This window comes from Oryzias latipes, chromosome 21 (genome assembly GCF_002234675.1).
Source record: "Oryzias latipes chromosome 21, ASM223467v1".
Classification (NCBI taxonomy): Eukaryota; Metazoa; Chordata; class Actinopteri; order Beloniformes; family Adrianichthyidae; genus Oryzias; species Oryzias latipes.
In genome coordinates, this window is record NC_019879.2 from 19,943,022 (window position 1) to 19,969,971 (window position 26,950).

Here is a 26,950-nt window from a genome sequence, read left to right on the forward strand (position 1 = left end):
GACAATTTGTTTAAAACTAAATATACAAATGAATGTGTGCATTTGATTTAATTTCAACATTTTTAAAGTACAATAAGTCTGTGGATTCTTTTTAATAACATTGTTATTCTGTTGCTAATAAATGATGAGTATTTCTCGTGGTAGTTACGTGGTGAGTTTCTGCTTCGTTCAGGCGTTGAGACTTTAAACGTGATCGTAGGTCTGAATGTTCTGTAGATGTGACAAAGACTGATCACATGCAGACGGGGAGCCAAACATATACTCACACGCCGCAGTGGGTGACAGGCAGCGGGTTTTACGTTTTTATAATCCCTGCGCGATTCACCTGCTGTCCCCACAACCCCTCACCCCACCCTCTGCTTCCTCCCTCACACATCCCGTCCCGGCATCTGCGCGCTCTTTCTCAGAGATGGGAGCGCGCAGTTTTAGGCACGTCAATTCACAAGTTTCCAGCTGGTACAAACTCTGTGAAATAATAGATAATAGTAACTGATAGCGCTGGCGCAGATTTCTCTCTCTAAGCCCTGTTACTACTGCGCGCCTCTGGCATCGCATCGCGCCCGAGAAGGACTGGTCTAATGAAAAAAAAAAAAAACTATAATTAAAGATTTGTCTGCGAGCCACATGTGACCATCAAAAGAGCCATATATGGCTCGCGAGCCATAGGTTCCCGACCCCTGTCCTAGAATGTCATGGCTATATTTGTTTTTTTCTCCCTCATGCTACAGAGGCTCCTGGTTATTAAATGGAATAAATTGTTATATTGTCAATATGTCTTATTTTTTTATTGGCGATTTTAAATAATATTGATCATCTCTGAGGCCCAGTAAGATTTTAGACATCTGCGAAGATTTGTCAAAGTTTTCATGTATAAAGCCTGCAGAGTATCATGTGTTTGTGTTTAAGATTATGTATGGTAAAATGTGTCAGTACTGTATTATTAATTTTAGAAAAAAAGAATAAACTGCTCATTTCATAAATATTTTATAATCATTTGGAACATGTAAATTAATAACATAATCAATACTTGTGGGAACATTATCTTATGGCATTTTTTAATGTTATTTGTGGGCGGAAAAGCTCAGAGATCCACGAAGATGGAACTTGACCTACATCTCGGTTAAAGCACACGTCTCCTTTCTTAAATGACTAAATCTGACTATTATAGATCTACACATTTTTTTAAACTGGTAAACGAAGATCTGGCTTAAGCAAAACAACTCAAGAGATTTGCGCTTAAAAAACCGTTTACCAGTTAACGTTGTGAGTAGGAACGAAGTTTGCTGTTTTTTGCAAGAATAGTTTGTTTCCCCCCGGAACCAAAACAACGTAACACGTCTGCTTCGGAGGAGGGAAACTGAAGATGGCAAGTGCTAAAGTAAGCAGTTTTATTTTGCTACCTAAAACTCAGTGCTGTAACATCTAGGTTTGAAAATAATGTTTAAGTGTGCGTGTTCTAAGAAACAATAAAAGATAAACTCCTTTTATTAAAATGTAGACTGATTTAACAGCTTTGGCATGTTGAGACTTGTTCGGACTGTAAACTGACTCTGGGGCGCCCCCAGAGGATGAAAACAAATTAAGAAATATGGTTATTTTGCTTTAACTACTTAAGTGTGTTTAACAGCCGAGTGTATCCCAATTCGTGTGCCCCTGCAGTCAGCTTTGGTTCTGTGCATGGATGTGGGCTTCTCCATGTCTAACTCCGGTCCGGGGGAGGAGTCTCCCTTTGATCTCTCCAAGAAAGTCATCCAGAAGTTTGTCCAGCGTCAGGTTACCATTTTTTTTTTTCACCAACAACCACAACCTCTGGTCGAAACAAGGTTTTTAGTGAACACATTCATTTTCTTTTGTCAGGTTTTTGCAGAGACAAAGGATGAAGTGGCTCTAGTTCTGTTTGGCACAGACGCCACCAAAAACCCACTGGAACAAGATGAGCAGTACCAAAACATTGTTGTGCATCGTCACCTCATGGTACCAGACTTTGATCTTCTGGAAGAAATTGAGCATCAGATCCATCCAGAGGGTCAGCAGGCAGACTGTATCTTTTTTGTGTGACACGCCTTAGTTTGTTGCAAAAAAGGGTATTAAATAGGTGTTTGTTGAAGTGAAATATGGTGTGTGGGTATTCTTTTGCTGTAGTTTGTTTTCAGAGCTCACCGTGATTGTTAGTTTGACATATAGGGGTATTTTTATGACGGAGATAAGTGAGGGTCTGCTTTGATGTCTTTCATTAAGCTATCAAATGATGGGATGCTTGGTGCCAGGTGTATTGTTGTCAATATTCTATAAATTCTAAGGTGCATTTTTTTTCCAAGCATCCATCCATTCTTTTTCTTCTGCTCATCCAGGACATTAACAGTAAAAACAAAGGACATGTGTCGTCACCCATAGAAACTGCCTTACCTCTGGCTCTGGCAAAAATGAGGCAAAATCCTTCACCTTTGCTCCCTGATACGGTTGCCACCGTGTTGAAACCAGTCGACAGTGATTGGTCCGAGTTGCTCTGAGTCATCGTATCTATGGCAATGGCGACATACTTCCTACTTGGGAACACGAGAAGGGAGGGGTTGAGCTGTCCATTATTTTACAGTCAATCATCCAGGACGAGCAAAGATACCCAGCAAGAAAATTGACCAAAACAAACAGTTTCAATCAATTTATCTATAGAAGTAAATCACGTTTCTAAAAAAAGGCAAAATTTGCAGAGTATTTATGAAAGATCTGTAACTTTGCAACAGTGAAAACTTGGACTGTTCTCTTAGTTGTCCTTCACTCTTCGATATGATTGTACATTACAAACTCCTTAGCAGTTGTGTGACAGGGCTGGATGCTCTTGTGGTCTGCATGGATCTGCTTCAGAAAGAAACTCAGTAAGGACACTGTTATTTTGCATGCACACACACAAACAAAAGCAAACACTGGGTATATTCATGAAAGTTGGATGCAGTTTTGTTGAAGAAGTAACCTTGTGATGCCTTTGTAGGGGAAAGAAGTGTGACCGTCTAAACATCGTCCTCCTGACTGACCTTTGCACCCAGGTCAGCCCAGATAAACTGGAAGTTATTATTGAAAACCTGAAGCAAGCTGATATCACCCTGCAGTTCTTGTAAGAATGTGTTTTTTGGGGTGACTACATTCCTGTTAAACCATAAAGAATGGAACAGTTTTGGATTTAAATTGTATGTCAGTTTAATGATTTTCTTTTCTTCTTCTCTGGCTTTACCTGTTGATGGATTTACAGTTTGCCTTTTCCCGTGGAGGATGCTGAAGAAGGTCAAGGAGATGGGGAGCAAAGAGATCCAGGTCACCCTGGTGCAGGCAAAGGTCTCTCCAGGGAACAGCAGAGTGGCCTGGAGATGGTGAAACACATCATGCTGAGCCTGGATGAGGAAGATGGGCTGAATGAAGTTTACACTTTCAGGTTTTTTTTTTGTTTCTTCTGACTTGTATTTTCCCTTGTTTACATTGCTCTGTCTATAAAAAAAACATTTGTCTTGTCTTTGATGCATTTTCTTTTATTTCTTTTTTGCCGTTGCAGGAATGCTATAGAGCAGCTGTGCATGTTTAAACGCATTGATAGGAGACCGATGGCCTGGCCCTGTCAGCTGACCATTGGCAGCTCTCTGTCCATTCGTATTGTTGGCTACAAGGCAGTAAGTTAACCACAAAGGCCGCATCATTACGTGAAGTGCAGTTTGACCCAGTCCTCAGCGTTTATTGGCAAATTATTTTACATGCAGTATGTTCACTGATGACGAATAGTTTCAATTATTTTCTTAATCTAGTAGTGGCTGTTTATTAGAGCTTGACAATTTAAGCCAACAGTTTCACAGATTTTACGTTTGTTTGTTTGTTTTAAACAGACGTACCGCTGATGATTCATTAGGGATGGTTTCATGAATCTTACTTAGAAATGTTCATTATGCTGTCTAGGTGACTGAGGAGAAACTGAAGAAGATGTGGATCACAGTGGATGCTCAATCCAACCAAAGGGAGGACGTGAAGAAAGAGACTGTTTACTGTCTGGATGATGACAATGAGACAGAGGTGCAGAAAGAAGACATCATTCAAGGTGAGGGTGCTCTTGAAAGCTGAAGTACTTGATGTTTCCGCTCGCGTTATGTCTCAACATGCACTTGAGATCTGACTTTGGCCTCCAGTTGTAATTCCATCGTCTTTTTGCAGGTTTTCGATACGGAAGCGACATTGTTCCCTTCTCTAAAGTTGATCAGGAGCAGATGAAATACAAGCATGATGGGAAGAGTTTTGCTGTGCTGGGCTTCACCAAACAGAATCTGGTATTGTGCAGATTCACACTGGGACTCTTAGCGCTTTTATCATTGGGTTCAAGTTATCATAATTTTCTTTTGCAGGTGCTTCGCCATCAGTTCATGGGATCACAGGTTGTCAAGATATTTCCTCCTAAAGATGATGAGGTGGGAGCTTAGTAGACGATAGTGTACATATAATATATAACCACATGTTGGCTCTGACTTCCTCTGGTTTTCCCTCCTTTTTCTGTGCGCAGCATGCAGGAGTTGCTCTGTCTGCGCTCATCCGTGGACTGGATGAACTGAAAATGGTGGCTATAGTGCGTTACGCTTATGATCGACGCAGCAATCCTCAAGTGGGTGCAGCTTTCCCCTGCATCAAGCAGACTTATGAGGTCAGATAACAAGTAAAAACCCCTGCCCACCCTGTGTATTCAAAAATATGACTGCAAATCACTTTCAGCAACCTGTTCTTCTCTTACTCTTACAGTGTCTGATTTACGTCCAGCTGCCTTTCATGGAGGACCTCCGGCCATTTGCTTTTCCCTCTCTTGAAAACAACAAAAAGATTTGTCCTTCAGGTAAAACTGCCGTTCTGACTGCTGACCTGATATGTTTCAGCAATAATTCTATTTATCAAATAAAAACTCATTCAGTCCAAAAGAGGATTTCAAAAAAGCACATATGATTAAAACCTAAACATAAAAAACTTGGGATTTGTCAAAATTTTTCAAAGCAATCCTGTTTATCATTTTAACACTAATTTCTTTCTTCAAATACCAAAATTCAAGCCTAAAATAAAATCGGAACTTTTGTGCAAAAACTAATTTGATTGTGTGTTAATGAACTCTTTGCACAAACATCTTGATTTCTATGAAAACACACAGTTTTAAAATGTTTTTCTTTTGTTTTCTTGATATTTTTGAGATATAGGGATTTGATAGAAATATAAACTCAATGCGTAATCTAGTCTATTTTTTTATAAGGTCAAAGGAGCAGCAAAAAAACAAAAAAAAGGCTTTGTCCTGTCTGGATTCAGTTAGGTCTCAGTGACATCTGAAACTACTGTTGTCTTGTTAACTCAAGCCGGCAGGTGTTTGGTACAGACTGCATTTTGAGTGAGTTTGCAGCACTCCAACATTTGCATGCTGTTTCCTTTCAGAGCTAACACTACGAGTTGCTGGATTCAAGCTCGATGTGGTATGAGTGTTGCCATTTGAACCTTGTGGGCTTGTTCAGTTGCAATTACAGACATTTTTTCTGCTAATTTAGCTTCTTTATTAACAAGAAATAATGTTGTTCCAATTTTTCCATAAGAATTTTAAAAATAGTTTGAAAATGTTAGATTGTGCCTCAAGGAACGAGAAATAAAACGTGTTTTGGAGAAATTGTTTTGGTGTTTTTGTGCTGTCTCCCCTGTAGAGACTCAGCTGTCAGCTGTAGACTCTCTCATTGACTCGATGATGCTGATAGAAAAAGATGAGAATGGAGAACTAATTGACCTGCTGAAGCCCCACCACATTCCTAACCCTGCCTTCCAGAGACACTTCCAGGTACTGGAGAGCTGTTTGTAAATGCTGTGAATGTCTGTCTGCTCACTACAGGTTCTGCTTTTTAATCAGCAACATCATCATCTTTATCTCTTTTTATGACTTGAACAAAGCGCTGAACATTAAAAGCTATACATCATAAAAACAGTTAAAAACAACTTAATATTAATAAAATAAAAGAAAACATAGTAAAATAATGTTTTTAAAGGAAACTAAGTGATTGCTGTCACTCATTTAAAAAAATGTTGAAAGTAATTTTTTAGACTAATAATTAGATTAAAAAGTAGTTTCTGCTTTTGCAAAAATATTCCTTTTTTCTTTTTTTTCTGGGTGCAGGTTTGAACAGGGCAAACTCAGGAAAAATAAATAAAAAATAATTGTTGCCCTTTTAATAACTGTTAGAAAATCTGAATATATTTCCTGGTGGTTTGGTCTGTGATTAGCTCATTTAATCTCTTTGAAATGGGTAAGCATGAATGAAAAAATTTAGTAATATTCCATGTCCCAAAAGCCAAGTTCCATGACGGCTGGAGGGGTTTAAATATCTTGGGGTCTTGTTCCCGAGTGAGATTGACAGGCGGATCAGATGTATATATGTAGATATATATATATACATATATTCATGTATATATGATAAACAAGCGCCATGTGAAAAAAGTCCGGTTACATCTGGGTTTGTGACATTATTAGGAAACGACTCATGTACGGTAATCTAAGAAGAAAAAACACAATCATCTAGTGAGTTGATATGCAGAAAAGTATATATCTTTCTTAGTTAAGAGGTGCATCTCTCCATCCTTTCTTCAGTGTCTGCACCATCGAGCCGTGAACCCCGGCGCCCCTCTGCCTCCTTTGGAGCCGTGGCTGCAGGCTAAGCTCGATCGTCCGGAGGTCATTAAGGAACGCTGCCAAGCTTCATTAGAGGAGATAAAGAGGAAGTTTCCTCTGACTGAAGTGGAAAAAAAAAAGAAGTTGAAGACTAGTGCTCAGATTTTTGGCAAAGAGTGCGTTTCTGTCCATTTCTTGCGACAAAGAAGATAAAACTTAAATTGCATTTACTGCCTTTACTGCACAACACCAAAAGCAATGTCTGATAAATACTTACTAACATAAAAACATTTTTATTTAACAAAATACATCATTTTGATGTCTAGAGTGCACTTTTTGTATTAGATGTCAGAAACATTCCGTTCTGCCTAACCTTTTGTAATTCACAGTTCTAAGGAAGCAAGTGCTGATAAGGGGAAAGAAGATGAAGCAGAGGAGGAGTACAACCTGGCAGACATTGCTGAAGGCTCGGTCACTTCTGTAAGAATCAACGGCTTTGGAAAACGATTCCAGCTGATAAACTCCCCTTTTTTGTGTTCAAACTCTAAAATAAGCAATATTTCAAACAAAATGTGCACTTTTTGATCCAAAAAGAATAACTTTGAAAACATTTCATGGACACACCAGGTGGGCAGCGTGGATCCGGCAAGAGACTTCCGCACCCTGTTGAAGCAGAAGAGTCTTCCATTTGGAGAGGGTGGGCTTTGTTTATTTATTAATCTTTTTCTCTTCCTATAGACTTTTTGAAATTTCATTATGCCTCGTAGTGACTCATGTTCACTCCCTACAATTTTGTTTTTCTCTTCGTGATGACCCTCGCGTCCTTCCAGCTTGCCAGCAGCTGACACACAGGATCGAGCAGTTGCTTAGCAACAAGAACACACAATACTACATGAAGAGCATCACCTGTATCCAGGCTTTTAAAGAGCAATCTGTTAAGGTAGACAAATATTTACTATCTCTGGCTCTGCCTAACATGACATACCATGTAGTTTTAGGTTTTCACTGCTCTGCTTTACTTTGAATGTCTAGGTGTTAATGTTTTCTTCTTGTGATTTCAGCAGAGCCCAGTTATTTTTAAGTGTGTGCATTCCTCCAACACCCTTGAACGGAATATGAATGTTTTATACTTTATTTTAGATGGCAAATGCTGATCTGTACAATAGCTACCTTCAATCCCTGAAAAGGAGCATTCCCAGCAGAGGCCTGGAGGTCTTCTGGGATCTGCTCGTTCAAGGTACGATAAGCCTCTTTGCTACAGGCTGGAAAGCCTCTCCTTAATTATTCCTCTGCTGAGATGAAGTGAAACCTTTGCATGATTTGAATGCAAAATGACACTGGAGTCACAGCCCTGGTCTTCTCAAGAGTTCAACTGTATTTAAACAGATGGCGTGACTTTGATCAGCAGTGAGGAGGTTTCTGGAAGTTTGATTTCAAAAAATGAGGCCAATGAGGTAAAACTCCCTGTGATCCGTTACACAAATTAAAGGAATGTATTTAAAATATAATTTAATAAAATTTATTCTTTTTTTTTTAAAATGTTTAGTTTCTAAAAGCTGAGGAGATAAAGCAGGAGGCAGCTGCACCCCAAGCAGAAGACACTGGAGATGTTGATGACCTGGTAAGTGTAGATCTTGTTTCAGTCACAATGCAGATCACGTAAAGTGTGAAGCACACATTAAAACAATTGTGTGTTCCATGTCAGGACATGCATTAGCATGTGCGTCTGAGCTTGCAGCCCTGACACTGTTTTTTTCTGTTTTTCTGTGCAGCTGGACATGATGTGAGAGGAGAGGCTGGAGTGTCTGCAGATTTCTGCGGAATGTAATCTTTGAACCAAACCCGACCAAACCATTTCAGACGCCCATTGTTCTGCGTGAAGAAGGCCATTCTGCCTCCCACTCCGAGACTGAACTCTGGCTGCTGATAACAAAGAAATGGCGTCTGCAGAGCTGTGTTTAACCCAACTTTACTGTTTACACATAATGAATAAAAACTGTTGTACATAACATTCACAAAAGCTGCTCATTTATCTGACTTTAAGAGCTTTGAGTCCACTTTTAATTATAAGATTGCAGTTGCTTCTATCTAATTCTATTTCAGTTGCGGTGACGTAAATCAATATGAGTGCATCATTTTTAGACATTTTCTATTTGCGAAATGTGATTAAACAGTCATTTGCTGTGACAGCAGCAAATTAGGAAGTGCGTATTTCTACTTTGCAAGGGAAATCCAGTGCATTTTAGGATGTTCTTTGAACATCAATGGGATCTTTTGTGGCTTTTGATGCTTGCTGAGGGATGGAAAAGCTTTACTACTGCGTGTCACACAAAGAAAATGTGCATTTCCGATGCTTAGATTAGACTGTTTAACATGCCTGGTTTCAAACCATTATATTTTTCTTGACATTTGAATGTCTTTGCACTTAAATGGTATGGTAAAGTTAGGAAACCGTGACATCCCATTAAAACATCTCCAAATGACAAAATATCTTGTGAACTTGCTTCTGGTGCATTGCAAATGTGATGCCAGTTTTGAACTTAGATTTTATGAGAACTTTGAAATGCCAGCTTAATGGCTTTAGCACCAGTTCTATTTCATGCTCACACAAGCATTAGCAAACCCACTGGATGAAACGCTCAAACAAACTTGGTTGTAACATATCAGAAAGCTTTTCTCCCTTAAAAATAGCCTCCTGATCGTTCATTGCTAGCCTTTTCAAGACATCATTGTCAATGTCACTTCCTGTGGCAATAACGGTGGAGATGATCTGTTCTCTGCGCATCGCACTAACCGCCTCATCCAGGCTCGTGGTGTCAGTGATGCCATCTGTGATGAAAACAAATGATATCTCCGCACCACGCCTTGTCTTGCGACCACGTCCTTTCCCCAATATATGGTCAATGCTGTAGGTGATTGCGGCCCCCACTACTGATGATGAGTCAAGGTAGGGCAAGGCGGTTATGCCTGCAGCAACAACTTCACGGTTGTGTGTAAGGTTGAAAGCCACGCGGTTCTCATTCTCCTTTCCAAACTCAATCAGAGCCAGGCGGGACCGCATCTGGTCATTCTTGCTCTTGGCCATAGCCAGTCGGTCGGCCACCTTCTGCACAAATTCCCGAACGTGCTGAAAGTTGTCCATTCCAAGGCGCTCCGATCCATCCAGCAAGAACACCAAATCCACTGGCCGGCCAACACAGGGAGCCACATATTCCTCTGAGAGGAAGGAGGGAGAAAAAAACTACCCAATGCACTTTACTTGGTAGTGAAACAAAAACCCATCTATTAATAACACTTACCAGCTTTGCAGGGAAGGTCCGGGCATTTAATCACTGGATCTACAAAAACAAGTCAAGAAGATGCAAATAAATGAAAGAATGATCCTGTAGTTTTACTTAAGAGGACACGCTTAGAGTCACTCACCAGGGCAGAGCACTGATTCCATTTTCTCTATGAAGTTCTCAGCCACCAGATCAGTATACCGCTTCATCTCTGTGATTCTGTTCTTATCATTGCATGCTATTGACGCCAGGGTCTCACTATCATGTCTCTTGTCAAACATATCCCCTACTCCGATGGCATTTACTACGACCTTAGGGTCGTCGCAAAGGTACCTGAGGCGAGTGTCGTCATCTCGAGGGTCAAAGCGCCCGTCTGTGACCACGATGACAGAAACCTGTGCACGGGCTCTCTTGCTGTCCCGAATAAGGTTGTCATAGGCAAACTTGAGAGCAGTGGGAGTAAAGGTGCCTCCTGCGATCCACTGTAGATTCTTCACCGCAGCTTTAAAGGTAGACATGGAGTTTATGTTGGCATCATCAAGGCGGATTGCCTCAAAGGTCCCATTATGACTGTACTGAACGACTCCCACCCTTGTACCTTGAAAACAGAGAGGCTGAATCAATCTTAAATCTCCTAAGAAATAGAGGCTAATACTGCTGGTTAATTAAAACATGTTTTTAAATCTTATTTGTGTTTGACAGGTTTACAATTTGTTTAACAGTCTGATATAGATTACAGAAATAAATGCAAACTTCTAATCCAGCAAACTTCAATGAAAGTTCTCATGACTGCAAACTCATAATCCAGTTGGATTAATCCTGCAAATGCAAATTTTAAAGAAGCTAAACAGTTTTTTGGACAAATCACTTGTGCAGTTGGCTCTAGTCTTTGACCTGAAACAAGGAATTGGGCATACAAAGCAGGAGCAACAAGAACAGCAAATTTATGAAAACAATCTACTTAAAAGGGGGAAAACACATATTAAGTCTTTTTACTTTGTCTGTTTAGGTTTATAAGACTTTAAAAGTTTTCATTTGCTGTTTTGTGAAATAGTATGAATCACGCTTGGCCCTTTTTGTTGCTGTGAAGGACCAATAAAGCCACTATAACACCATTCTCACTGTGTCTCTGTTTGTACCAGTTGAGGATGTGGGGTCAGAGGCCATAGATCCGAGTCTGTTGATGGTGTTGATGACAAAATATTTTTCCAGGGTGAAGTTTGTCAGCCCAACACTTTCTGAGCTGTCAAGGATGAAAACAATGTCTAGAGCTCCACAATGCTTCTCACAGTCTGAAAAAAAAGATAAAGAAATTGCTTGGTGTGATAGCAGATATAATTTTTTAAATCCGTTTTTTAACTGAGTTCTGCAGTGCTTACCACAACATCCACATGTCTCTCTGATGTATGTCATCACATCACATTCCTAAATTATGCAGATTTAAAGCAATACAGCAAAAAAATAAATACACAAAACCAAACCAAATGCCTCTGTTGCATTTTCCTTTTGATCCATGTATAATTACAGTGAGTCCAGGATCGCCTGTTGGTCCTGGACTGCCCTGCACAGACAGATCACAAGGAGCCAGAAGGGAAATAAGAAGTAAGGTTATCATGCATGGTCAAGTCAAGTTTTTTGAGAGGCTGTGCAGTTTCTTACATCTGCTCCCGGGTTTCCCCTGGGTCCTCTCTGTCCTGGCTCTCCAAGCTGTCCTGGTTCCCCCTGCAAATCAGTGGGACTGACTCATTTCCCACAAGTAACAGCTGCACATGTCCAAAAGTATTCTCTCAAATCTTCCACCAAATGCCAACAGCGGTTTTCCTTTGGCTTTTTTCTAGCAGGTGAAGAAGCATGAGCGATAATATACTACGGTAATAAATTTGACAAATGTGATTTATTGTTATTGATGACAAAAAGAAACCAGTTTTGTTGGCATTACATGTTTTTCTGCGTTAGCTTTATTATTTTTTAAGTGAACAGCATCTTTGTCTAAATTCAAAGATACAAGATTTAAACATTTATATGGTAGGAGCAATCAAGTTGGCAAATCTGAGGGATAAGATTTTATAATACAATTTGCATTTTGAATTTGAATTTTTAAAAAATAGAATTTGAATCTGGCTTTATTATCATTGAAACAAAAGGCGATGCATTGTCTGTTATGTTACAGACAAGGGAGACATAAGATTTTGTATGATGGGTAACTAGTAACTAGCTTGTGTCATGTTGTCAAGAGTGGATAAATATGAATCATCATTTGTTGCATGAAAAGAATCTTTATTTTGACATTTTCCTCATGAGAACCGCTGTGTTTTCATAGTTTTAGTCTCTGTGAGCAGAAACTATGATAGATAGATAGATAGATAGATAGATAGATAGATAGATAGATAGATAGATAGATAGATAGATAGATAGATAGATAGATAGATAGATAGATAGATAGATAGATAGATAGATAGATAGATAGATAGATAGATAGATAGATAGATAGATAGATAGATAGATAGATAGATAGATAGATAGATAGATAGATAGATAGATAGATAGATAGATAGATAGATAGATAGATAGATAGATAGGCTGACATAGAAATAAAAAAATTGAAATTAACTGAATCAGTAAGAGAATCTAAATCTTTACCATGTCATCAGTGAAGTGTAAATCAAAGCTACTTCACCATTTCCTTGATATTCTTACTGGCGTTCCTGGTGGTCCTTTATTTCCAGCTTCACCTTTGGCCCCACATTCACCTCTGCTCCCTCTGGGTCCTCTTCTGCCTGGTTCCCCTCTTTCTCCCTGAAAACAGCGGTTCTTTGTTGAAGTCTATGAAAACATACTGTACATCTGACAAACAGCAAAACATACAGGAGGTCCTCTTGGTCCTGGATAGCTGAATCCTGGTCTTCCTTTGTCCCCCTTTAAAGGAGGAAAACCAGTTAGTAAAGGAATTTAGGTTTTTGTAGAAATGATCAACAGATGTTTGTCCTTCTTACCCGGGGGCCACGTCGCCCAGGGTTTCCCCTTGGTCCAGGATATCCAGGATCTCCCACAACACCCTGCAGCAACTTCAGTTTACTTAGAGCATATATCCAACATTAAGCAGATACCACCGATGAAAAGAATTACAAACATTTTTTCCTGGATCCCCTGTCTCTCCTGCTTGACCTCTTGGTCCAGGGAGCCCCTGCTCACCCTGGAAGAGGTAGAAGATGTTCAAAATTTTTATTTCTGGAAGCTTCTGGGACTCCAGCTCCTGTTACTCCCATAATTGCTCAACGATGTTAATTTGGCAAAGCACTGGACTGGAGACAATATTTCACAGATGTAATGTTTTTCTTGCAAAGTGTTCTTACAGGACAAGTGAAATTCAGGTTATTTTGGCTCAACGGCAGGTACATGAATGCGTTGCTCTAGGGGATCTATTTAAAGCTTTCTTAGCTCTGAGGAGGCTGCTGAATCACGCTTCTGCCAAATCCCACCCACAACTTGATCTCCTCACCTTAGAGCCCTTAAATCCATCTTCCCCAGGTCGACCTCTCTCTCCCTCTGGCCCTTGTTCTCCCTGAAAAAAACAAATAGATTAGTCAGAAATTGCGCAACATCATCAGAAATGAACAGAAAACCCAGCAGGAAATGGGAGGCAAAGAGGAAATGTTTGAAGAATCCTTAGAGATGCTTTGCACAGACTGTTTCACTCAAGGCTCGGTGGTGGTGGGCTGCTAAAAATCCAAGGAGAGACTAAAATACAGCATTTTTCATGTACTAAAAGTCTCAGCAGCTGTCTGTGTTTCAAAAAGTATGCCTGTCTTTGAAATCAAAGCAGCTCCAATGTTTTTTGGCTCTAAACACCAGTTCCTAAAGGAGGAGTCTTTACTTTTTATTATGAAAAAAACCCCACTGATGTCTAAATTGAGAAACTGTAAATGCAAAAACACTTAAAAAAAATCAAACAACAAAACAAGTAAAACTAAAAACCTTAAGTATGACATGTGAAAGTTGCCAATGGATGTTTTTTCTGAACACAAACCTTTTCCCCCTTTTTCCCTACAGCTCCCTTTGCCCCAGGAGGTCCACGATCCCCTCTCCTGCCCTGGCAAAAAAAAAATAAAAAAAAAAATGTAATCAGAACAAAAAATGGCAGGTAAAAGACAGAAACACAACAAATACTGTTCTTGTGATACCAAATCGCCTTTTATTCCGGGATTGCCTCTTTGTCCCTATAAGAATGAAACATTTGTGTTCCTTATTTCATCTTGGTTTGTCACTTTGGAGGAAAAATCAATAAAAATAAAATGTTATTACCTTTAAACCCTTGTTTCCTGGAACTCCAGGATTCCCAGGAATTCCAATTTCTCCCTAAAATAAGGAAATAAATTGTAAACTCTGCATTTAAAATAAATGAAGAAAAACAACAACAACAACTACCTTTGGCCCTTGTTCACCATCAGGGCCCCAGGGGCCTGGCTTGCCAGGCAAACCTGGACCACCCTAAGTCAAAACAAACAATTAAACAGGTATTAGAAATTAAAAATATTAAAACACTTTTAGCATAAATTATGTAGTATTAAAAAATGAAAGACTTGTATTCCTACAGTTTCATTTACTCCATGATAAAAACAAAAGTAGGATTTATTTCCTTCTCTGAAATGAGACATTTGAATTATTTGATAAACGGAAAAATAAAACAGAAGCAAACAAGCAAAACATTGAGTTTTACACCCTAACAGCAGAAAAACTCTGGTTTATTTAAAGCTGCAGTTACTATCCGCGGTCTGCTTGTCATCACACTAGTTTATTTATGCAAGATGAAAAGCAGATCCAGATATGTCAGGGAACAGTGTCTTCTCGCTGGATAGGAGCTTGTTTCTGCAGCTGCCTGCAGCTTAAAACCAAATTCATCTTATAGTTTACAAAGCCCACAACCCGGTTTACACAATGTCGTGTAAGAATATTTCATTCTTGTGTTCAGAGTTTTTACTGCTAAATGTTTTCAAGATTTTGTTCCTTTAAAAAAAAAAACACGACTCACAGTTTTGCAATAATTAAAAGCATTTAGGAAAAGTGTCCTTAAAAGGTTCATACACCCGCTGCTAATGGAAACATTTTCATAATGCACTTAGTAATCACCAGTAACTTATATCCAATTTCTTTTATCTAGTAATAATCACACAGAGACAATTCTTTCTATCTGAATAAAGGCTGTCTGGAAATTTCATGCAGTTGTGCAATTTCTTTACTAATTAAATTGAGAACAGTTTGTTCTGGTAAGTGGCCAGCATCTTTTGATGATGCTGTTATTTTCCTTTTATTACTTTTTAATGTATCCCAATACATTTTTCTGGGTTTATTAAATATAAATATGTTGTATTAAGACACCAGTGAAAGGCACGAATCATGGAGATTGATTTTTTAGAGGAGAATCAGTTCTTACATTGAACTATTCTAACAATAATTGTCAAGGTTTTGAAAAGATTATTTCTATATATCTGTCCTGTAAAATAAATGTTTTCTTGCAAAACTTTTATCTTCAATTGTTTTGCCTTTAGTGATCATGAAAGTTTGTTTAAATCCATTATCTGCTCTTGCTGCAACAGAAATGGTTCTTGTGATTTGCTATTTCTTAGCTAAAATGGAAGAGCAAACATCTGGCTTTAACCCATTTTTACTCGGTAGTGGAACAGAGTATTTCTTATAAGTTAGTTGGATCTCATTCTGACATTTTTGACGATTATTTGAGATAATTTAACATGCCAGTACACTGTATCTTGTTTAAATTCACTTTTTTTAACTGACTCACTATCCAAAAGACTTGGTTTGTCCAAGTCATTATGCAGATATTGAAACATTTTCCCGCCAACCCCTCTTTTTCAAATCAAAAACACACATTTTAATTTTGATTTTTCTTTTTTACACCTTTTCTCCATTGGATCCTTGAGGACCGGTCTCACCAGCTTCTCCTTGGTAGCCCTCTGGTCCCTTTCAGAGAGGATGCAATAAGAAGAAACATCAGGCATACACAGCTATGAAGAGAATTGACATGAAATCTACTAAACAAGCAAGATGAAAATGTTTCTTGCTAAGTTTGTGATCACGGTCTACATGACTCAGCGGAGTTACCTCATTGCCTGGATCACCTTTGCAGCCAGGAGCTCCAATTCTGCCCATTGTACCCTAAACATAAAACATCACCATTTTTGTTTCATTTCCTTTATAAAATGTTCATATTCTACCTTTAAAAAATCAGTACTCACCTTTTGTCCGTGAACTCCATTTTTTCCTGGTACGCCTGCCACACCCTAAGGGTTTGTGATGCAAGGAGGCAAAGGGTAAACACAAGCAGCAACACAATGTAGCCTCAGAATAGCATGAGAAACATAGATGATAGCCCCACAATACCTTTGCTCCGCCTACACCAACTTCACCCTGTTCAAAGAGATCAAACTTATCAGCATCCTATTCTGTTTGGCAATGATTTAGTAAACTGGAAGACATATCTCACCTTATCACCTTTAAACCCAACTTCCCCCTGAGGATACACACAGATGCACCAATGAAACCTCACAGGTTACAGCACCAAAAACCCTCACCTCCCTGGTTTTAGCAAACCTTTGGACCAAGTCGTCCAATCTGACCTTCAATTCCAGGATCACCCTGAAAAGTATTAAAGATAAATTTGAATAGACTTGAAGGAAAAATTGTGCAGAATTATTTGATTTTCACACCTGTGCACCCTTTCTACCCTTTGGACCTGTTTGGCCTCTGGCTCCTTTTGCACCCTAAGAATGAGCAGAAGTAATCAAGCAAGACAAAACAGAATGAAACATGCTTGATTTGTTAAGAAAAATGCTCACTTTTAGACCTTTGGGTCCTCCTCGTCCAGGGCTACCAGGAGCCTCAAAGCATGTGGGTTTATAACACTAAAAGAAAGATCTTAAATGTGGATTAGGTTCCAGGAAACATTAAAGGCTGTTGAATAATTTCATAAACAAAATACAATAATTGTCAGAAGTCCTTAAATAACCAAACATAAACTAAATGTTTTACATTTTTGATTTAATGATGGCAAACTGACTCAATGTCTAATGCAGAATGAGGGATTTACATTTTATTTGCCACTGAGGCACAAACAAGTTTTCAAAAGTTATGTTATTGAGCTAAAAGATGTCAGTTTAAAGTAAGAATGTTTTGGGAAGTTTTTATATGAGGGTTTGTATAAAACCGATGCATTTATTTCTATGCAACTAATTATTTTTCTACCTCACTGTTCATTCCTTTTCTAGAAAAAGCGAATTCAAGGCCTTCCATTCACTTCCCATAGAGGTAAAATGCTGCAGTTTTTTTATGACAAAATGCAAGAAAATAACTTTCAAGCAGATCATCCTGATTCTTATCTTGTTAATGTTTAAAAATCAGGCTTACCTGTAGATAAGCTTGGTGTTTCTGCAAAGCAAAGAATCAGTGAGTAAATAAATTTGATCTGCTGTGTTGAATACTGAATAGGTGAAAATTATTTCATATTACCATAACTTTGATGATCCGATCTATCGATTTAGTGCTCAGTTTAGCCCTTCCATCAACGATCTCCATAACTATGTAGTCGTCACGGTACAGTTCGGTGGGAGATCCGGCTATCTCCCTCATGCCTATCTCATCAATGTTCCTGGATGCTGCCACTGAAAAGACGTGGATCCCCTGGTCTCGAGCCTTGTCTGCCATCATTTTGATCCCCCCACATGGACTCCCTGTCACATGACCATCAGTGATGATCACAGTGAAGAGGACTGCATCCTTTTTTGCGAAATAGTGGGTCATCTGGTACGTCATGTTTTTGAGGGCACAATCTATATAGGTGCCTTTTCCAAGATATTTGATCCGAACGAGATTCCTGATAAAGTTCTCTCTGGTTGTGATGTCACTGAAGGTGACCTGCGTTTGAGAGAAATGCAGGCCTCCGATGGACCAAATGATTTGAATCTGGCCCATGTACTTCTCAGTTGCAAGTTGTTGGGCAAACATCCTTGTGAAGTCTTTGATGCTTTCCACTAAGCTACCAGGCGGGGATTCCTGCAGGGCAATGGTCTCTGATGTATCAATGGCGAAGAACAGCTTTATGGGACAGTTGATGATTTCTGATGGACAAATAAACATTGACAAAAAAGTGTAAAATGGATTCTATTATGTCTCCAAAGCAAGATCAGCTAGCTTGATCTGTTAGAAAAAAGACTGCAGTTAGTTAAGAGCAGAAAACTTTAAGTCCTAATATTAATAACTTGAAGTCCCTTAGGTACAAATTTGGTAAAACACGCATACAGACAACAGATTTTCTGGTGTTTGTAATTTTATATACCATAGCAGTCCTGAACTTCAACGACCATTTTGTTTTGGCAATTCCTCTTTCTTACAGCACCTTTGAACCTAAATTTCACCCTGCCATAAACTCAAAAACTCACCAAAATTTCCGTTTCCCTAGCACCCAGTGAAAATATTTCAGAAAATCTTTTCAAAATCCACTAATGAAAACAAATGCCACATGTTGGAGATATTAAAAATTATTATGGGAAAGCAACAGGACCTACGGCTTGGAGGTCATGTTGTGGTAAAGTGTGGAATTTTGGCATTTTTACATTTTCTTATAATATGGAAAAAAGTAACTTTTTTTCAAGAAAATTTCACGAAAATTCCCACATACGTCGCCAGTTTAAGTCTGAAACCAGGACTGATGTTTTGTTGACCTTTGACATCAGGAAGTGACCGCCATCTTGAATTTTCCTAAATAATCACCTTAAGTACAAGTTACAAATTCAAAGTCCTTGTAGGCATTTCAATCTACTGGCTTCTAACTCCTCGAGCATCATCGGGAAGCTACTTGGAAAACACTTTTGGAATAAAAGTTTATATATTTTGAACGGCGTTAACGAGGCCATTCATTTCATATCGTCCATTTTTTGCTGGACTTCTGTGAAATAAAAAAAAATCCTCAGTTGTCAAGGAATTCCAAAAGTTTACTTTTGCCAATTCTCTTAAAAATTACATAGACCTATTTGTCACCCTCACTAACCAAAAAAATTACATGGTTGCAATGGAGAGGAAACCAAGAGAAAAGGTGCCGTTTTGAATTTTTTTATTTAATTTTCAATTAATTCTCATCATGTTCCATTATAAGGTATCATCAATTTGCTTAATGTTTGAACCCTGGCAAATAACCAAATTCTTACAACACTGAAGGACATATTTTTATGTATCAATAAAAAATGTTTTAAATTCCATGAGACAGAGTTAAATAACTAAAGGTAACAGTACTAAGCAAAGTTTATAAAACTCTCTCACAACCTTCAGGCTGAGGTGTTGGCTCAGGTGGGAGTGGGGGGGGTGTTGGATCTGGACTGTCACCTCGCCCAGGAACCGGTCTGGCCCCACGAGGTGGTGCAGGTTGAGGTACGCTGGCGTGAAGCATGCACAGAAGGATGAACCCTGAAATCATCGTCATTTTCTCCTGAAGCACACACATACACACAGTTCAGTTTGACTCCATAGCTTGTTTCAAGGAGCTGAGGAAGCTGTCAGAGATGTGAGGCTCTGCTGAGAGAGTCTGCAGAGTCTAAGAGTGCTTATCGCTTTTTTAAGAAACTCAGTGAAACACAATTCTGTGTGGGGGAAGAAAACATTGAGATGGATATTTTTTGGCATCATTTAACTGACAGAGTGCAGCAAAGTTAAAAGAAGGAATTTTAACAATATTTTACAGAAATCATTTTCCTCAAAGCAACATGTTACCCTTTGATGGCAGATGATTAAAGAACAAGGATGAACATCTTTGCTTTCTTCTTCTTTTAAGGCTGAAGGAAAAACCCAACATTAGCAGTAAATGCATAAATGTGCCATAGATTTAAGTTAGAAATGCACAATTTGGGTTTTTGCACCAAAGGTTTGAGCTTTAAACACTCAATTTTTCAAAAATTCCGATTTAAATTATTTTTCCAAATCTTTTCCAGAAAATTTGGTTACATTTTCAGGCAAAACTTTTAAAATGACTGTCAGTGGAAGCACATGTGGAGAAAATGTTCTTAGGGACTTGTGTTTGAAAGACAGAATATTAGATGAGGCCAAAATTGGTGGAAAATTCCCTGCTTGTTCTTCTTTTTGGCTTCTCTTTTCGGGGATTGCCAAAGTAAATCCCCCCACGATTCATTTTGCTTCAGGATTATGATGCCCCTCCCATCCCAACCCTCTCTATTTAGCCACACTTGGGACGTGCACATGGAAACACTGCAGTGTCCAGTAGCTCATATAATCTGGTAGCTAGTTTGTTCTGATGAAATATTGTTGATGTTTTGTTCAGTGTTCCAGATTTAAATTATTTAAATATGCAAATGCTGTTATTCCCAATTGGTAAATAGTACAGTTTGCTTATTAAAATTTCACAAGTGCACATTTTTAGGGAGAAGTGTTGGCACAATTTTATCTAGGAAGATCTGCCAGCTTCCTGCAGGTTTTCCAGAAATCCTGCCTTTATCTGATGATTACCTGAATCAGGTGTGTTTAGCCAATAAGTAGCTTCAATGGCAGGTTGGCTGGAAAACATGTTGGACACCAGCCCTGGAGATCTTGATTTTGACTCCCCTGCTCTGAACCAATAGCTAAACTGCCTGCCTCTTCTCATCCAACCACAAACATTTTTTGCTTTTAAAAATCGACATTTATCCCTCTATGTTCCACACGGCTCACCGGGTTTTCCTTCACCCAATTCTCTACCAGGAACAATGCCTTGTCATAGATTGGCCCTCAGTCAGTATCAACAACCTTTGCGGTTTATTCATCTATGGTCCGAGCCGATCCCAGCATTGGCCCAGAGCCTAAACACCAAACACTTTCATGCACATCTATTTGTTACACAAAAAAATATTTCATTGAAGTCCCGATATATTTCCTTATTCAAATGATTTGTAAGAAAAGGAAAAACAGATCAAAGGGTCCTAACCACCCCAGAGCAAAAAAGAAATAGAAAAAAAAACAGTATAGGCTATTTTTTTGTTGGCTTACATTTTTACAAGTTTTTTGTGTAACCCAAATCTGCAACTCCAGCTCTGAATTCATGTTTTATCAGCAGCACGGACACACAAAGAACTCAACCATCTGAAATCAAATCCAGGAAACCAAATACCTATGAGAATTGTTCTGGTTCTTTTTGAACATTTCTTTTACTTTCAATCATTGAGCTATAATACAAAAAAGGTGATGAAAAATGAAAAAAAAAGAAGAAATCTAAGGAGAAAAATACACACTTCACAAAAAAATTAAAAAAAAATGTTGAGATCTCTGTGTTTCAGAATCCTTTATCATGGCCTCAAATCCTGAGTCACAGATTTTTGTGGTAGATTTCCAGCCAATAAGTTTGAAACCTTTGAAGGTGTAGTCCTTTCCGAGGTTTTCATGAGCCTGTTCTTTTTAAAAATTATGTAATGTTTTGTTTTTAAGAAAACTAATTTTATTAATTGAAATTCCCCTCTATTCATATGGAACCTCATAATACTCATATGTTCAATCTAGCTTAGTTATACACATTTAAAATCATAAAATGCCATCTGTTCCTAAAGTCAAAATAAAGTTACTCACCTTGGGAGCAGAACGGAGACAAAGGGAAGACTGGGTTGTGTCAGGAAATACAAGCAGTCAAGATAATCATCTCCAAAGGAAATTTCCAAAATCTGCAGAGCAGTATTCTGGATCTGCACTGAGCTGCTCCGTACGCCACCACAGAGAGTTCTGATGAGATTCTGCTGCTGGACAAAAACATCGGCCCAGGCTCTAATACGAAAACCCCACTGTGGAGGCTTTAAGATGTTTTTTTGTTTTGTTTTGTTTTGTTTATAAAAGGATTCTGGGATGAATTTGTCTTCATGAAAAAAGGTTTGAGGAGCTCCTTTGCAAATACCTCCCACTGCTGCATACCCTTACATGGAAAGTGCTGCTCTGACTCCCTCTGTTTATGTTTCATGACTGCACAGCATGAAAAATACCACGCTGGAATCTTAACTGTACACAAATATTTCTCAAGAGATAACTGACCAGATCAGCAGAACGTACTAAAAATCTTTTATTTCATTATTAACAGAAATGAATTTAGTGAGATGTGTGGATTTTGGGTTTAAAATCAGGTTTTATTTTAACATGACATTGAGTTCACTGGAAATAAATGACCTTCGCAGTCACCAGATCTCAACCCAATAGAGCCCCTTTGGAAGGTGGTGTAACAGGAAATTCGGATCATGGATGTTCAGCCGACACATCTGCAGCAACTATGTGATGCTGTCATGTCAATATGTACCAAACTCTCTGAGGAATATGTCCAGTACCTTGTTGAATCTATGCCACCAAGGATTAAGGCAGGTCTGAAGGCAAAAGGGCATCCAACTAGATACTAGCAAGGTGCACTTAATAATGTGGCTGGTGAGTGTAGCATTGGGACATTGCTTTAAATCTTTTGGGATCCAGAGTATTAAAGTTGTGTTTAGGTCTTTTTAATGAAAGTCTTACAAATCATTGTTCCTATTTCCTTTTTTCAAAGTATTCTGATATAGATTTGCTGAGCTGCTTTGTACAATCATACTGTTGCAGGGCACACTCCTAACCCAACCGAGGATCCCGCAATACATTCACATAAAATTCAGAAGTAGCAGAAGCTGATGGGTAACAGATTAACTGCAAAAGCACCCATGGGAATAAAATAAATATTCACTTCTCTTCAATTTATGATGGAATTCACTGTCTTCAATTTTTGCCAGCAAAGTCTATTGAAATCCAATATGCTCACTTTTAGTGTCATCTGTTGAAATGACTGTTCCAGACGTCTGGTGCAGAATCGATTTACCAAACAGGCTTCCATGTATTTTTTAAACAAATTGTTTTTATACTGACAAACAAAGAGTAGTTAATCTATTTTTTTTCTTTTTTACTGACTGTTACACATCTGTCATACTCAGTGTGGCCCATAGGGTCAAACCCCTGATTTTTTGCCTTTTTTAAGTAATACATGCTCTGACCTTGAGCTCAACTTGTTAGAAGTTAGCTGAGGTCCTACTTTTTTTTTTTTTATCCAGGAGGTTTTTTTTATTTTATTAAACTGATGTTAAGAAACTTACTTCTCAAAATCTGCACTTTAAACACAGGCAGAAGGGACATAAACTCACAATTCCTTTTCATGACACTGAATAGCCTAAATTTGCAAAAAGTCGTAAAGAGAGAACTGGAAAACAGGCAGGGTCGTAGCTCTCAAGGACCAGAATTGGGCAGTCCTAAATTTGTATCTTCAAGCCTAAAAAAAGTTTTAGTCTGGCAACATTTAGAATATCATCCCTAAACTGACCAGATGAGCTAAAGAACAGAACATGTACTTTTGTCTCATTGGGATCACAATATTGTTATTGTGATTCCAACCGGTCTAAACTGGCGCAAGCTGGCAGAACCCTACTGCTATAATTCTGACTCTCACACAAAACATCTCACGACACTCCATTTTAGACGTTTGTGTTCTTTTTCCTTCTAGTTAAATTTGTTGGGTTGCTCTTCTTTTGAATTTTAATGCTAATTGATATCAGCAGCTCCTGAGCTGTGATTATGTGCATCCATATAAATGACGTTTTGTTCTGTTCAGCTGCTTCCTGTTCTGTTTTCTGTCACACCTGGTTTGTGGTTCCAATCAGCCCAGCTGCCTCTCCTTTGTTAATTACCTCTTCATGTGTACAAATATCGCCCCCAGGTTTTAGTCCTCTGTAGCCAGATCATCATCCTGCTTTTGTTCCTCCTCTGTCTCGTTAGTTTGACTTCATTTCATTAATATGCCTATGGTTTTTACAAGTCCTATACAACAGATGTGTACTTTTTTGATGAAATATGTTGAATAAATGCTCATAGAATCTGGCCTTATTGCATAGATTTTGACAATTGAAATAAACATTCCATGGATGTAAATGATTCAGATAAGCAATGGGATGAATAAGTTGTATTGTTTATTATATTTTCTTTTAGTCCACTATGATAAACAAGCTTCTCTGCAAAATCTGTTTTCTTCATGTAGCCTAATAGTTTATGTAGAACTACAGACGGTAAATGAATGTGTTTAATTTTCTGCCTTTAATACACAGTGAGACTCACACATCAACATGGTTTTTCATATTTCAATAATTTAAAAACTTATCATAAACTCATCTCAAACAAACAAAACAAGCAAAAAGAGTCCTCATAATTTATGAGAGCTGCTAAGCTCACATTAATTTTTCATTCTGTCACTAAGGACAGGTTCCTGACATACTCTTTGGATAGATTCTTACTAATGAACCACTTGTCTTTCTGTGTCTTATTCAATGGATATCCTAAAGGATCAAGGGTGTGAATGTGTCCTCTAAAGGATCCTAAACTGTCCTTTGTCCAGATGAATAAATCTTCTCGCCTTTTCTGATATGAACAGATATGCGTTGGTGAAATATTTGTAAGAGGCTGCAGCTGAGATCAAAGGCAGCTTTTATTGCTAAGATTTCATTAGAGAACTTGGGGATGCAATTATGCATCACAGTTATCAAAAAAACAGCAGCTAAACAGCCATCCAGTAATCTTTTAAATGGCTTTTATCTAATTGCATTGTTTTTCTCCCAAAACAAAACATTAATTAATTGCTTGTTTTCTGGACTTAAACTTTGTGGAAAACCTTTTTCATCATATGGTCACCATTTCTCAAAAGCATGGAGCAAAATGGTCAGAAAACAGACCTTTATCTTTGTCATGGGTGGGGTCGTTCATATTGGGAGGCTCAATTTTTTAGACACATCTTCAAATGAGGTCACTTGCTGGAGTCTGCGGCAGCAAGCCAATCAACACAAATGCATCAGCCTGCAAAGAGCTTCAACATTCAAAGACAGCGGACTCGGGAAGTCCCTCATCAGGGGCTTAATTAGAGACATGTAGCTACACTACCGCTGACCCACTCACATGCTACTGCTGCTGTTTCTGGAGTATCAGTGTGAAGGGGCTGGCGGGGTTTGTGAGCATGTGCGCGATGTGGTGGTGGTAGTAAAATGTCTCTGATGGGATGCTGAGTGAGCAATTAAAAAAGATGCAGCCTGCTGGGATCAGATAAACGCTGTAGCTAAAACAACTGCAGCATGAAAAAGGGACAAACAGGTTGAAGTGTACCACCCCTGACTGGCAGAAACATGTCACACATGCGATGTCTGACCATTTTTAAGTACTGGAGTTTACAGAAAAAAGTACTAAATATCAATTAGTCAAATTTACCTACTTCAGTGATTTAGGCAAAAAATAGTTTGGTAAAAAATGTGATTTATGGTTCATTTTGATATCTGATATCAAAAATGTTTAACTTATAAAACCAGAAACACAGTTTTCTAAAAGGTATGTGTAATTGTGTAAATAACTAAAATTCCAAAGAGAATGTCTTCTCTTTTCACTTAATTATTTTTTTCATTTAAAATTTTTCATAACATAAAGCTTATTTGTTGTGGAGAATGACAGCCGCTCTTTCCACTGTATCCTTTGAGTTTGTGAGGTACAGGCTGAATCTTTACCAACTCCTTGACACCCGAGTTTATTTACAACTGTACGGCTGGATAGCTCCAACATTGTTCACCATTTTTGTTGCACCGCTAATGTTAGGTTGGGCTGTGAGGGGCCGTAAGCTAGCAGGAGAGCATGTAATCAAAGGGATAATGGGAAATGGAGGTGGGGTTACTCCATGCCAACAGGCTGCCCAGAAATCAGAGGCAAATTCCTAATGAACTACTGCCGCTCTGCAGAAACTATGTCCTAGAAAATGATTTTTTTTATTTTGGCTAAATATGGCATAATAGTAATTAAGAAACCCTTGTAAAATAGATAAAAAAGAGGATATGTGGTGGGACTTTAAGTTGAGATAGTTAATTTGACTATAGAACATAAAATAGACATTTAGGTATGATGCAAATACCTAAAATGGGGCAGTGGAGCAAATGAAGAACCTTGAAGCCTTGGCTCTATGGTCAAGCAATTGAATGGAGCACTTCTGTGCTTCCTGGGGCTTTATGTCCCCATCACCTCTGTATGGTGTTCTGTCCCTCACCTTTCCTATGAGAAACTAATGCTTGCAAGAGGTTCCTATGCTCATATTGACAGGGAATCACCTGGTGGTAGAGGACGGTATTTTGGGTGCATTTGGTGCTGAACCGCTTTGATGTGAAAACGCACCAATCAGCATAATTTAATCCGTTCGAAGTTTTGCATGGAACTTCTTTTAGATCCCTGCTTGCAAAACAAAGTCTGAGTTGATTTGTCAAAGGTTTGCTCTATGAAACAAATAAAGGCTATTTATATACAAATAAATCAATTGTGTGGTAATCTAAAAACAACTGAGGTTACAGGAAGAATTGTACAAGTGTAGTGTAGCTACAGTTCATAAAGATTTTTTTTATCTTCAACTGGATGTTGATGCTCATCCGCAAAAAGGATCAAAGAAACATTTTCAAACTGACCACTTAGTGTGGTCCAATTATCATCATGTGAAATATGTGAAATGAGGCCGTAATGGATGCTAACATCTCTCTTTTTTATTCACCATATTTCCTGGAGATCAAGATCACTGCATCTTTTCTTGATCTGCTGACACACATTAATATGAATACTTTCATATCCTCAAAGTCAATTTACAAGAATTTCGTTTGCAGTTTCAGTCCACAAAATTAGGTCTTTTTAAGTGAGAAATTACTGAACAGTTTAGATTTTTTCCTTTCAAAACTAAAGAGACAAGCCAGTGCCTGTTCAGTGTGTTATATAAAAATTACTTTTGTAAAGTCTAATTTCAGACTTAAATAATCTCATTTATAAATACTAATAACATAATAGTTATATAAAAACACAAACTCTTATATTCCTTGCCTTATTTCAAAAGTTTGAACTTTAAACTGATACCCAAATTACCACAGATCCTTCAATTTTTTCCCCCTTTTTTATCATAAACTCTAAAAACTGGAAT

At 38.3% G+C, this 26,950-nt stretch overlaps 2 protein-coding genes across 4 annotated transcripts; one reads left to right on the top strand and one right to left on the bottom strand.

Moving 5' to 3' along the window:
• The first annotated feature begins 1,267 nt into the window (after positions 1-1,267).
• On the top strand, positions 1,268-8,667 carry xrcc5 (X-ray repair cross complementing 5). The gene is made up of 21 exons (XM_004081708.3): positions 1,268-1,378; positions 1,660-1,773; positions 1,858-2,041; positions 2,825-2,873; positions 2,987-3,109; positions 3,245-3,424; positions 3,542-3,656; positions 3,937-4,075; positions 4,189-4,301; positions 4,377-4,439; positions 4,532-4,669; positions 4,765-4,855; positions 5,697-5,827; positions 6,632-6,828; positions 7,042-7,132; positions 7,280-7,349; positions 7,483-7,592; positions 7,793-7,889; positions 8,039-8,106; positions 8,199-8,273; positions 8,425-8,667. Exons 1-21 carry the CDS (start codon positions 1,364-1,366, stop codon positions 8,437-8,439), a joined length of 2,178 nt encoding a protein of 725 aa, XP_004081756.1. The 5' UTR covers positions 1,268-1,363; the 3' UTR covers positions 8,440-8,667.
• Positions 8,606-26,733, bottom strand: LOC101170800 (collagen alpha-2(VI) chain). 3 transcript variants are annotated; one of them, XM_020713337.2, is made up of 29 exons: positions 21,547-26,732; positions 19,708-19,769; positions 19,264-19,426; positions 17,455-18,062; positions 17,353-17,373; positions 16,785-16,850; positions 16,656-16,709; positions 16,540-16,584; positions 16,433-16,459; positions 16,330-16,356; positions 16,185-16,229; positions 16,051-16,104; positions 15,847-15,909; positions 14,359-14,421; positions 14,236-14,289; positions 14,115-14,150; positions 13,961-14,023; positions 13,433-13,495; positions 13,064-13,126; positions 12,927-12,989; positions 12,799-12,849; positions 12,631-12,729; positions 11,593-11,655; positions 11,459-11,494; positions 11,313-11,358; positions 11,073-11,225; positions 10,076-10,531; positions 9,952-9,990; positions 8,606-9,868 (listed from the first exon to the last, which is right to left on the bottom strand). In XM_020713337.2, exons 3-29 carry the CDS (start codon positions 19,418-19,420, stop codon positions 9,267-9,269), a joined length of 3,117 nt encoding a protein of 1,038 aa, XP_020568996.1. In that variant the 5' UTR covers positions 19,421-19,426; positions 19,708-19,769; positions 21,547-26,732; the 3' UTR covers positions 8,606-9,266. The 3 variants fall into 3 exon arrangements, with proteins under 3 accessions (XP_020568996.1, XP_023806397.1, XP_011487997.1); XM_023950629.1 differs by having other exon boundaries at positions 19,264-19,769; positions 21,547-26,733; XM_011489695.3 differs by lacking the exon at positions 19,708-19,769.
• Between the last annotated feature and the right edge of the window lie 217 nt (positions 26,734-26,950).